This window comes from Hydra viridissima, unplaced genomic scaffold (genome assembly GCF_058129835.1).
Source record: "Hydra viridissima isolate aposymbiotic clone 2 unplaced genomic scaffold, HvirCarnegie_v1 scaffold_3, whole genome shotgun sequence".
Classification (NCBI taxonomy): Eukaryota; Metazoa; Cnidaria; class Hydrozoa; order Anthoathecata; family Hydridae; genus Hydra; species Hydra viridissima.
In genome coordinates this window covers 18466662-18479343 of record NW_028324302.1, presented here as the reverse complement: position 1 = coordinate 18479343, position 12682 = coordinate 18466662, and the positions used below count along the sequence as shown (strand labels likewise).

The 12682-nt window shown below is 30.0% G+C and overlaps 1 protein-coding gene across 1 annotated transcript; it reads right to left on the bottom strand.

Moving 5' to 3' along the window:
* Positions 1 to 3927: 3927 nt before the first annotated feature.
* Positions 3928 to 9737, bottom strand: LOC145180641 (RWD domain-containing protein 1-like). Its single transcript, XM_090083126.1, has 5 exons — positions 9092 to 9737; positions 8495 to 8575; positions 6912 to 7042; positions 6605 to 6754; positions 3928 to 4210 (listed from the first exon to the last, which is right to left on the bottom strand). Exons 1-5 carry the CDS (start codon positions 9189 to 9191, stop codon positions 3959 to 3961), a joined length of 714 nt encoding a protein of 237 aa, XP_089939252.1. The 5' UTR covers positions 9192 to 9737; the 3' UTR covers positions 3928 to 3958.
* Between the last annotated feature and the right edge of the window lie 2945 nt (positions 9738 to 12682).

Genomic DNA, 12682 nt, shown 5'->3' with positions numbered 1-12682 from the left:
ATGAATTATGTTTTAATGTCTGAAGATTTAATTTTCCGGATTAAGCTATCAAGAAATCGATTGTTCCATGTGACCTTTATTTAGGTTAGGTTGATCACTATTTCTTCATCCTTCATTTAGAAATATTTATTTTAAAAAGTTAGCTTAATCACTAAGATTTACAAGATGCATATATTCATGTTGCACTACAATCATTATCAATTAAATGCGTTAGCGCATTATTTCGAGGGAGGAATTTATCTTCGCAGAATACAGCAGTGCACGCTATTTAACTAAAACGCAAAAACGTCAGCTTTCTGCGGTTGTTTTGCCATGTTACTTTCTTAGAAATGATAAACACTCCTTTTTAAACTTAAGCCGCGACATCTTAAGGTAGAGGTTAAGCATAGAAGTAGAATTAAATCTACTGAATTTGCATAAGGAGAGTTTTCCTTAACGATGTTTTATGCCAAGCTTCTTTTTTTTTTTGTAATAAAGTTTAGAAATTTTCTACTAACAGTTGAACAAAAGTACTTTTTCTAAAGCAGAACGACAGACCGACGTTTTAACGAAGACATTTCGTTGCAACAAAAACGCTTCACTGAGTTACAGTAGAGACACTCAAAATTATAACGGAGACACGATTAATACAATTATGAAGAAAAATGTGACTCAACAATCAATTATGCTTTTCACTCAGATTTAAAATCTGCTGACTTCCGGTCTTCTAAATGAAATAATTAAGATGAAATATCAAAATAATAAAAACGAAACAATATGCTAAAAAGTAGCAGCAGAAATATTAAGAGCAGGGGTAGTAATAATAACTGAAAATGATAAAAGACAATTCAATTATAATTAAATCAATAAATTGCATTAACATTGTATAAAGTATATGACGAAGGTGTTCATGCTTCGAATAAATTTTCTTTATGAAAGTTCATATCAAAGAATCATGACGGTTTTTTTAATCACACACAGCACTTGTCAGTGTTAATTAAAATATACAAGAAAACTGTTTAAATATTAAAAAAAAAAACACGCCTTTGGGGTTGGGTTTAGAGATACATGATAATGATGGTCTATAAATATAAACTTTAGTTAAGAAATTTTAAGATAGCAAGTGCAAAGGTTATTTGTGCGCGTTTAAAACTCAGAATTGACGAAAGTGAGACCGTAGCATGTTTTTTTTTTTAATTCAAATATTTTTAATGAAAACCGATAAAATAGTAATGAGAAGCTGTATTCTTTAAAAACCTTTCACTACCGATTCATTAACACTATTTGAACAAGAATTCATCGTTGATGTTCTGGAAATTGATTTCTATTCCAATCCAAGGCGTTAGATATTTCTGAAATGTACTGGTATTGACTTTAATTCTGGTCAAAGGCATTAGGAGAAACATTGTTTTATTAAATTGTAAATGTGTTATGCACGAGCAAACTCCATTTTGAATCTAAATTATCATTAGGTTTAGTGAAATTTATATTTTTGTTTCTATTTTCTCTTCTCTAAAAAAGCATCGCTATTTTCGACGAAAACAAATAAAAATTGATTACATTTTTTAATTTTTAAATATCTTTTACGACGGGATTTTATAATACAGAAATATTTAAAACCTGACTTTTAAATATATATTGAAAAACTCAGAAGATAAAAAAAAAAAAAAAAAAAAAAGAATGAAAATTTTACTTTAGTTCAAGATGACGTAAAACGAGTTTTAAAAAGTTTTATCTTTCCTAATATTTTAGTAGTTGAGTATTTGAAAGAGGATTAAAAAATTTTTTTTTATACAAACTAAACGTTATTACATTAATAATTATAGTGTGTGTAAAATGTAAAAAAATTTATTTGACACCTTTACTAAATACATATAGTAATATGTAAAATGGCTAAGTTGTAACCATAGACACTAAATGATACAAGTTATAATAGTTTTAAAAAATGGTTCAAAATAGCAATGTCTTTTTCTTTTTTTTGAAAAAATGTTTTGAATTATCTTTAATACTGCCTAAGCAATGAAATTTCTCCTACGATTATAAAAACTACTTGAACATCTCTCGATTTAACAAAAAAAAGTCTTAATGTGTACCGTTAATGTGTACCGTTTTCACCCAATGATATATTAAGAATAACTAGATGTCTAACTGCCGTAAATCGGTATAAGAAAAAGTGAAGCAAAAATCGGCCATTATGGGGGGCAAAATCTTTACGCTATTTATCAAAACAAAACAAATACGAAGCTTTTGATTTGTTAAATTTGCCCCCCATAATGGCCGATTTTTGCTTCAAAAAATACGCGAAAGTTAGACATCTAGTTATTTTTAATATATCATTGTTTTCACCACTTGTTGAACTCAGAAAAGAAACGAAGAATTAGGATGCCAAAAATCAAAGTTGGAACTTCTAAGTTTTTCTATAGTCAAAAATGGATGAACAATATAGCTTCAAATATTTGGGTTAAAGCGACAAGTTTTTTTGGTCGACGAAGAGAGATTGAAGGATTGCATCGTTTCAACAGTCAAACATAGAGGTGGATTAGCCATGATTTGCGCCTGTTTTCTGAACAACCATGCTGGCGATTAAACTAAGATTGGGGGAACTCTAAGGAAAAAGGGATATCCTAAGATTTTAGATTTGAATACAATTCCGTTAGAGAAACGTTTAATTGAACAACTTTTTTTTATTTTAGAAAGATAGCGACCCTAAGCACTCTTCATAATAAACAAAGAAGAACGTTTAATTATGTGAAATAGCCACCTTAGTTGCCAGACTACTAGGATCAAAAGCTTGATCTTTGGAAAATGATATGAATTTCATGGAGTGATAGAATGCCACGTTTACTCAAAGAGGTCTTCAAAAAGAAAGAAGGATTTTTTGACTAATATTCAAATGGAATTGTATTTATTTTTTAGTGGAATTGTATTTATTTTTTAATGAAATTGTTTTCACACCATAAGATACAACCTTATCTTTTTGTTGTAGATTATTTTGAGTTGTAGTGCAAATACATGTTAATGGTTTCCTTCAGGCGTCGTGAGTATAAATTAAAATTAAAAAATACACTACAAGTTTCATCTAACTTTAGGTAATGGTATCAGAAAAATAATATGTAAAGAAAATCTTACATTTAAGCAAACAAAGTTACTCGTTTGATTAAAAGTTACTTAAATAATAGTTTTGTTTTAAATAAAGCATTATCTGTTTAATTTTTAAAACGATAACTACGTCATACATATGGTTGTCAAAACTTCTTTTTTTTTTTTAAAAAAAAAATAGTGTTTTCGATCATACGGTAGACATTATTATTTGCGAAATTCAATGACGACATCTGCGTTGATGTAAGCAGGTTGGCACTGATTAGTAGCAAACAATGTAAATTGTACAACCTACCATTCACATTGAACAAATATAGTCAAAACCAAGGTGGACAAGTTTAACTCCTTACTTAAAAACCCACAAATCTACTTTGATGATTAACGCTTATATTTAGATTTTTCTATTTCATTTTTGGTAAATTTTCACCAATTAAGCATTGTCTGATTGTCTCATCTCACAACCAAGAGCTGCCGAATCTCAATTATATGGTCAGAATGGATTCCCTGATCCTATTAACCTGTTTTTCAAATAAACTCCAGCACAGAATTTTACACTTTGGCTCACTTTTTCTAGTTTTTAGCTTTGAAAACATCTGCTGTAATTTAAAAGTGACAATTACAATATATGTATCTTCTGGGTCGAGGAACTCATATTCGAAAGGTTAATTCAGGTACTTTAAAATTGCTAATAGTTACCATTCAAATACCCAGCATCCCATACACAAAGCGAAAGAAAAAATTATTAGGAATCGGAAATATAGATTTAAACCAACTATTTGCACGACGTAAAATAATTTTTTTTTTTTATTTGACGTCTAAAAAGAGAGGTAAAAGAATCAAAAAGAGATCTTAAAAATTTACTGCATTTATTTCGTACTTTTTAATCTTCGTCTTCCAGTTCAAGATCATCCAGATCTTGAAACAGTGATTCATCTACTTTGACGCCTTTATCCGTTAGAAATTGAATATCAGAGTCAATTAATGTAGAGTCTCTCTCAAACAGCTGTTTTCCTGTTAACTTTTTATTTTTCTCTAGTAATTCAATTTTTCGTTTTCCATTTATACGCATCTCTTCGTCAAACTGTATTTTCCAAGCCAAAAAATTTTCTAACGTTACCGGTGTACCTTTATACTAAAAAAAAAAAAAAAAAAAAATTAAAAAGTACGAAGGATTAAAAACAAAATAAATAAAAAACCAATCTAAGTATTGACGGATGATATGTAGTGATATAAAATGTTGCATTATCAATGGGATTGGCTCGGCTACACGAAGTTTTGTTACTTTTTTATGTGAATGGGGCAGAACAAATCATTATGTTAGGAAGGAATAGCCAAAACGTAAAGTGGGATCATTTGGAAACAAAAATATTGTACTAGTTTACTCGGCATTAATTACTTCATCTCCTCTCCATAAAAAATTAGAAACCCTAATTTAGACGAAGGAAGGAAATTTTGTGGGTACCCAAATAAAAACCCTAACAAAAAATAGACAATTTGAAGAAAAGTTTTGACAACTAGAAAAACCAGCATGAGGGTCATTTAAAAATAAATCCCTCAACTAATGCGAAATGTGGGTGTACTATTACAGTTATACAACCATATGGGGTGTAATATCAGGTTGGAAAGAAAGTTCTTTCGCGCTTTCATCAAATTGATTAAATTAATTTCAATCCTCTGAATAAACACAATCAACCTACAATATAATTGCCATTACTACCAACAACAATTTTCCATTTATTAGGCAAGGAATGAATCCCATGATTGGGATTGCCTGCAAAAGCTACCTGGCAGTGTCTCAAAGAATTTATGAATATCAGCTTTGAGTTAGCAAACATCATGAGGCTCTTTGTTGACACATAAAATTGCAGGGCACAGAAAAGGTGATAGTTGCTTGGAGCAATGTCTGGAGAATGACAGATGAGCAATTGGCAAGATCTCCCATCCCATCTTTATAAGCTAAAGACATGTTGATTTTGCCATGTGTCTGCACATTTTTGTGCAGAAAATAAATTTTTTGGTACTGTGGCTGCATTTGGGTGACTTTCTGCTTGAGTCTTTTCAGGTTTAGACAGTAATAATCAGACGTTATAGTGGTGCCGGGAGTAAGAAGCTCAAAATGCACAATTTCATGTTTATCCCACCACACTGACAACATGACCTTTTTTGGTAATGATCTGCTTTAGGCTCTGGTTCTGCCTGTCTTTAGCGTCAACCTGCTGACACTTTCATATGTGGTTTACATAAAGCACCCACTTCTTAGTGATTAACTGAACTAGCCAGTCAAACTATCATTTTTTGGAGAGCAATATTTTACAGATCTCTGACTGCTTTTCCTTGTCATGTTGTCTCAGACTGGGGAACCCAAATTCCCAACTTTATAATCTTTCCCAATGAATGAAGACTACAGCACTGATGTGTGAGAACATCAAAGTGTGGAGGCTATACAATAACGACTAAGTCTTAAATCTTCTAACACCAGTTTGCACACCACTTCAGAATCAACTTCAATTGAAACAAAAATATTGAAATCAAATTTGACAAGTGTGTTTGGTACCTTGATCTAGTTGCTTAGCATATTGCGTGCAAATTTCAAGAAAATAGTGTACTATTGACGTATTAAAACAATATGCTAGAACCTTCTAGAAAATTATTTATTCTAGAACTTTCCATGTTCTAATGAGATCCATTTATAATGGTGCAAGTGCAAAAGAACATTCTTTACAACCCAACATGTCCCACAAAATTAATTCCATGCACACCTAGACGTCATTGTTGGAAACTTTAATTCCATCAGTGACAAGATAAAGTGCCAGTAAAAGTGAAGTGCAAAATACTTGCAGAGGATTATGGTAGCTAAAGTGAGATGCTTTAGATGTCAAATATAAAAGGAAAACAAATTTATAAACATTTCCAATAACTTGAACATTCCTTTTTTTTTTCATATTTTTTGCATTTCTATAAAAGCTCACAAAAAACAATAGGTGATCAAGAAAATCTAACTACATAATTGAATTCAGTGTAAAAAAATGCTATTAGAATAACATTTTACGTTCTGTACCAAATAAACTTTGTTCTTCAATTTAAGTAACTTTTAACTATTTGATTAAACACATTAGAAAATTAACATAAACTTACCAGGTGCCAATCCCATAAAAATATTACAGTCTGTATTTACAAGTCTATTTACAGAACTTAAATTTTAAGTCTGCAAAAACAATAGAATTATACAAAAATATCTTATGGATGGATTTAAATCTTTATTTCTGAATATGTAGAGGTGTTTTTTTGTCATATCAGAGTTTGGATTTTGACTTTTTTCAATAAAATACTGATCTTTTAAAGATTTTCTTCAAAAGTCTTTTAACTTTTAAGTTATAATAAAATCCCCTCTGTCCCCATATTTCAGTAATTCCTGGAAAATACATTTGATTACTATTTTCATTAAATCAAAATGCCTGAAAATAACAATCATATTTTGCAATCACTTAATTCACTCCTTCAAATGCTCTAAAAAAAAAACCTTTACTTTTATTTCATCCAAACGTTGCTGTTCTAATGCAATTTCATCTTTTTTATTTTGAATATCATTTTTAATGTCTTGAACAAATTCAAGAAGCTGCTCTTGTGCCTCAGAAACCAATGTAAATATCATCACTGCACCCAGATTCTCTTCTGCCTGCAGAAAAAATTTTTTTTTTTTTTACAAAAGTTATTTTAAAAAGATTTTACTTCAATTTATTTTCAGAGGTTTGGAACTTAAAATGTTAAAATCATGCTACATATAAATCTCTATTTTACAACATACAAGAGCATGTTATAACCACATCACTTACTTTACTTTCAAGAAAAGTTTGCAAGGAATTTATACGCTGTTCAGTCATTTCTTCTGAGCATTCTGTAATTTCAATTATTGGTGCAACTTCTGGGTATGTTTCCACAAAAGTGAACTTTAATTGTACAGTAACTAAATGATAACAATTATATTCAAAAACTTAAATACTGTTGTATTTAAAGTTTTTCACATTTGTGAAAAGTATTTGAAAATTAATTTAAAGCAAGAATGAAGTTTGAACACTTAATTGTTGGTTAATAATTTCAAATATTAAGCAAACAAACTTAAGTCCTTAAGACAAAATCCCCCAGACAATAACCAAAAAGAGAAAAACCGCAAAGACAGCTTGCGAGAGAAAAATTTTAATCAAAATTTTTCAACAAAATTAAGTTTTTAGACCCCAAAGCCATCACCATAACCCACTGTATGCATAAAACATAACCAGATGTTAGAATCTAAGCTGTGTTTTCTTGAACTATCTTGATTCTAAGCTGTAACAAACCATTGAAGTCACAACTCACAATGGTCAGGAAGCATAATCAGCATTTGTGCATTGTGTTGAACCAACTTAAGTTGTCCATAAAGATTTAAAACCTACACTTTTAGGGTCAGTACAGAGAGCATTTTTTATAAAGTAGAAAAAATTGTTGCTTATTTTAGTAAAAGTTTTCCTTTTTATATTTTTCCATATTTTTTTTGGTTTTTGTTTTTGAAGTGAATTTGATGATCATTATAAAAGTTTTAACTACAATAGTGTTGTATATTTAGTCTTGTAAAACTCTAACTTTATAAACCTAAAACACAATGTCTGAAATAATATCCAATCACCAATCACATACCATCAAATTTTAAGATATTAATATACAAATACTATTTTGAATGATCAAATTATTCAGAGGTATTTTTGTAATAATTCATTTCCTTAAAACCTGAAGAAGAAAAAAAAAAAAAAAAAAAAAAGTAAAAAGAAAATCTTTTGAAATCTATAGTAAATAAACTTTAACATTTTTTTTTAAAAAACAATAGATGTGCTTTTACCACTAAAAAAAATTACTCAAAAGTACTACAAAAAATAAAATGTTTTTCTCTTGTAGGCTTTTTGAGTCAAGTAGTTTGTTTTAGGGGCTTCTTTCTTGTGGACTTTTGTCTGCTAGCAGAAATATTAGGCTTACAGGTTTTCTGTTGTCCTTCTGATAAAGAGCATTGATTTCAATGTATATACACAAAACTGTCAAATAAAAATAATAAATTTCAAATTATTGAGCAAATAACAAATTGGAGAAAAAATTTTCTTGTTATTCTGTCATGTAAAATTTCAGCTAAACTTAATAGCATTTTTTGATTGGATTAACCATTATTTCCACCAATTATAGCAGGATGGTAATTAACTATTATAATTTTTGGGAGGCAAACGAATAGATTTTTGTAACTATTTGGTTGCATGATGGCATTTGCCTTTCTTGATAAGTATATCAATATGAACATGTTAAATAAAAAAAACAAGTTTTAAAAAAAGTAGTTTTTCTAAAAATATTAGTTCTTTTTTGAAATTGAAAAATTTATGTTTTTATAATTTTAGCATACTTGTTACTTTGTGTTCATCTCTTGTATCTTCATTTGAGCCTTTTATATTGATAACAAATACGTATGGTTTTCTAGATATAACTAAAGACATTTATACATAATTACTTAGTATACAAATACATATAATACAAATACTTACATATTTGTGCTTTTGAGCAAACATATGCATAATACCATTTTTTTAATAAGAAACTTGTTTGTAAGAAACTAGTACTAGAAGCCCTGAAATCTTAAGAAAGTATTAGTACTAAATTACTTTTCAATAAGAAACTTATGTTACTAAGAGTTTTAGGAATGTTTCCTAATTTTTTGTTCTGTTCAGGGACAAACCTGAGAATTATATCTCACTGAATGACATTGACAGAATTCAAGTAAATTTAGTTGATTAATTGTAAAAAATCTTATCTTACTTGTTAATATGTTTTCAAATTGCATTTTGCTTACTTCTTCTCTCTTTTGATAATCCAAAACTTAAGAAGCTCTTAAGAAACTTGTCATACTAGAGCTATATAGCCTTAAAATAAGAAACTTTCTAGTACAAGCCTATTTGCTGAGTTTCTTACACAAAAAAAAGCATATATATGAACATCCACTTACTTTCCAGCTCCTCTGAGTAGATAGATTCAAGTGCTTCAATTTCATTATCTTGCTCATCATGATAGTCCATATATAAATTCCTATAAAATCCATTATTCATACATTTGCATTGTGTATAATTTGAATCATAGCTGTATGTACATAAACATCCCAAAGAGAATTTTTTTAAAAATAATATTACATTTTGAGTTGTTAATAATCCCTCTGGAAATTAGATTTTGAAAATTTAAAAATTACATGTGAAAAGTTTTAAACAAATTCTTGTTTGAGGGAAAGCAAAACATTTATTTACAAAAATGTGTTTTGCTCTCTTCCAGCTTATAAATAAATCACATACATACATACATTACATACATACATATATACATACATACATAAATACATGCATACATACATACATACATACATACATACATACATACATACATACATACATACATACATACATACATACATACATACATACATATAGACAGACAGACAGACACACAATTATTAACAATATACACACATAATTAACTATAGATTTATTTTCACAAATATCCAAAAAGAAATATAGCTAAATATTTGAAGAACTTAGTTGTCAATTCCAATTTTCTATGTTAATAATGTTAATTGTTATTTTACGATTTTTCACGGACACACCGCACGATACATCCTATGCTTTCGTTATCGTCCGTAACGTTAAATTCAAACTGTGTCAGTCCGAAACGAAAAATTTGCAAAACTTCTTAAAAATAAAATTTACTGTTGTAATTTGTTCGATTTTTTGTTATATTTTGATAACGTTATTTATTTTTTTTTGTTATACGATATTTTTTTTTATTAAATGTTTTTGTTATTTTTTTTGTATTTTGATATTGGATAATGTTATAAATTGAAATGCAATCCAATTGTATCAATTTTCAATTGAAGAAAAACGTCGAGCAGCCGACGGGGTTTTCGTCAAGGGAAGCAAAAAAATCGGAGCAGAAAGACCAAAGTTTTGGAAAGCATGATTCCATTGATAAAAGTGTATATGAATGGTTTATGAACGCACGTGAACGAAATGTACCAATTGGTGGGCACGTCGCTAGTGAGAAATCTTTAGATTACGTAAAAGAACTCAACATAAAGGATTTTCAGGCTTCAGAAGGGTGGCTAGATCGGTGGAAAAACTAGCAGTTGTTTTTCGAACTAATTCTGGCAAGGGAAGATTGTGTACAAAGGGAATGACAGCAAGTTGGGAGCACACCCATTTGCCCTCGATCCTCTCAAGATATGAATTAAGGGATATTTACAACACTGACGAGTTTGGTTTATCTTATCAACAGTATCCGTTCACCTTTATAAGAAAACCTTTAATCTAAACGGTGTACAATTTTCAGGAGAAAAATTTAGCAAATTTCCTTTAATAGACCAAGGAATTGGTGAAAGGCTGCCTATGTTGATAATTGGAAAGGCAGAAAACTTTGAATGCTCTCTATCGTAAGAATGTTATGAGGCGTCAGATCAAATAAATTGATGTTGGTAAACGACCCTAAAGATGAACATTCTATGAGACAACTCGCGAGGTTAGAATTATTTTGTTCTATCTCCAATTTTAAAAGTTAGGAGAAAATGAGTTATTAATTTTAGTTAATATAAATAACTTTTAAAATACGCATTATTTTTTAATTTTTTTTCTAAATAAATTGCTTAAACATAAATTATTTAAAGATAAGTTATTATTTCTTTAAAAATAAAGGCTAAAACTTTAAACAATTTTTACTTTTAGAAAAAATCAAAAACTTTCTCCCAACGTTTAAACTTGGAGATAGAACAAAATAATTCTAACCTCGCGAACTATAGATTGCCGATTCTGGAACTTTTTTATTTTTTGCAAATTTTTTTTGCGTGCCACTTTTTTTGTGGACATGGGTTCTGGCTCATATATATTTTGATCATAATATAAACATGAATTTTTTCTCCGTTTAAAGCGTGCATTATTTTTAAAAAACTTTATTTTTAAAAATTTTTCAGTTTGTAATGTCTAACGTGATGGTGCTTGTTCTCTGTTGAAAGAGGGTCATTTTTATATACGTATTTTTAGAATTACCACAAGGTATTACCAATGTCTTGATAGTCGTTTCCTTCATCCAATTTTTTCAAGACGTAAAAACGCAAGTGACAGCAGTAAGACGTTCATTTTATAAAATTAAATTTAAAAAGGGTATGCTTGAGAATGGAGAGTTTGGTCCTAGCAGCAAACCAGAACCAATAGGTTCATACCCTCTTCCGCTCTTTACATAAGCTCCATCTCTTATTGAACTCCCTTTTACCCACGGTGTTATAAACAATCCGTCAGAGTTTTCAGCTTCATTCCGTTGCCATTTTTTTTGACATACACAACGCCTCTTCCTACAATTTTATCCACCATCGCCAACCCTGCAGTTGAAGCAAGCCCTCCCAACAAACCTGTTGCAACCACTGGAGCCGCTCTTGCTGCAAGCATTCCTAACAAAGGAAGTAACGCACCGATAAATCCTCCTTTCACTTTTGAGTTGTATTCGACCTGAGTTTTGCTCATTTTAATGGTTACTCCAACTCCTCGTCTGATAGCGTTCACAATTTTTTCATGTTGCGTCTCCGTCACGAACAGCACGTCTTTTCCATTAAAATCGTCTTTTGAAAGCCTGATTCTCACAGGCTTACCATCCATCATCGATTTTTTTATTTTGTCAATCTGCCCTTGTGAAACATTTACTTTTACACTGAAATATTTGCTCACTTTTTAAACGTCGAAAAATATTTATTTCATTTCTCGAATGTGATATCTGATCGTAATGTCCTCACCACGAAAATCAACCAAATTTCCATTCTGATCAATGATGCGAGTGATCATCGTCAAAATCTCACATAATTTTACAGGAAGATAAAGCAAATGGGTGGGTCTCTCAATAATTTTAAAACCTGGACCCATGTTTGGATAAAAGGAGTAAATGCAACTTAATTGGGATCCATTAATATATGCCGACCCGATGACGTTTTTGACGATTCTGATTGTGTTGATGCTTGAAATTCGGACAATATTGTCAGACTCATATTCAGAATTGGAATCCAACTGTCTTTTTGTGAGCCCCAAAACTGAAGCGATGCTGTTCTCCACGTTCAAATCCATCAAACAATTTAAACCTAGTTTGATGGTTGATTTTAAAGTATAAGGATTGGTTCCAATTTTGATGTTCTCCGGAGAATAACTGATTTTATTTGCAGTAACATAACTTCCGCATTGTGACGCGTAACTTTTTATCGTACTTGAAACAGACTTTTGCAAATACTTATTGATATCTTTAATGTCGTAACACCCATCTGGAATGACAATGTTTTCCCAAATTGCTTCATTGTTCATGCTGTATCTGAAAGAATTGTTTTAGCTGTTAATATTTGGAATGCTGTTGTACGTCTTAAGACCGACCATGACCAACGTGATAACAACAAATTTTTTAGACAAAATCATTTTTGACCCTTAATCAAAAACGATTTTGTCTAAAAAATTTATTGTTATCACGTTTGATTTTCCATCCACGTCGATTATAATCCATGACATTTTTTTTATTACGCATCATTTTT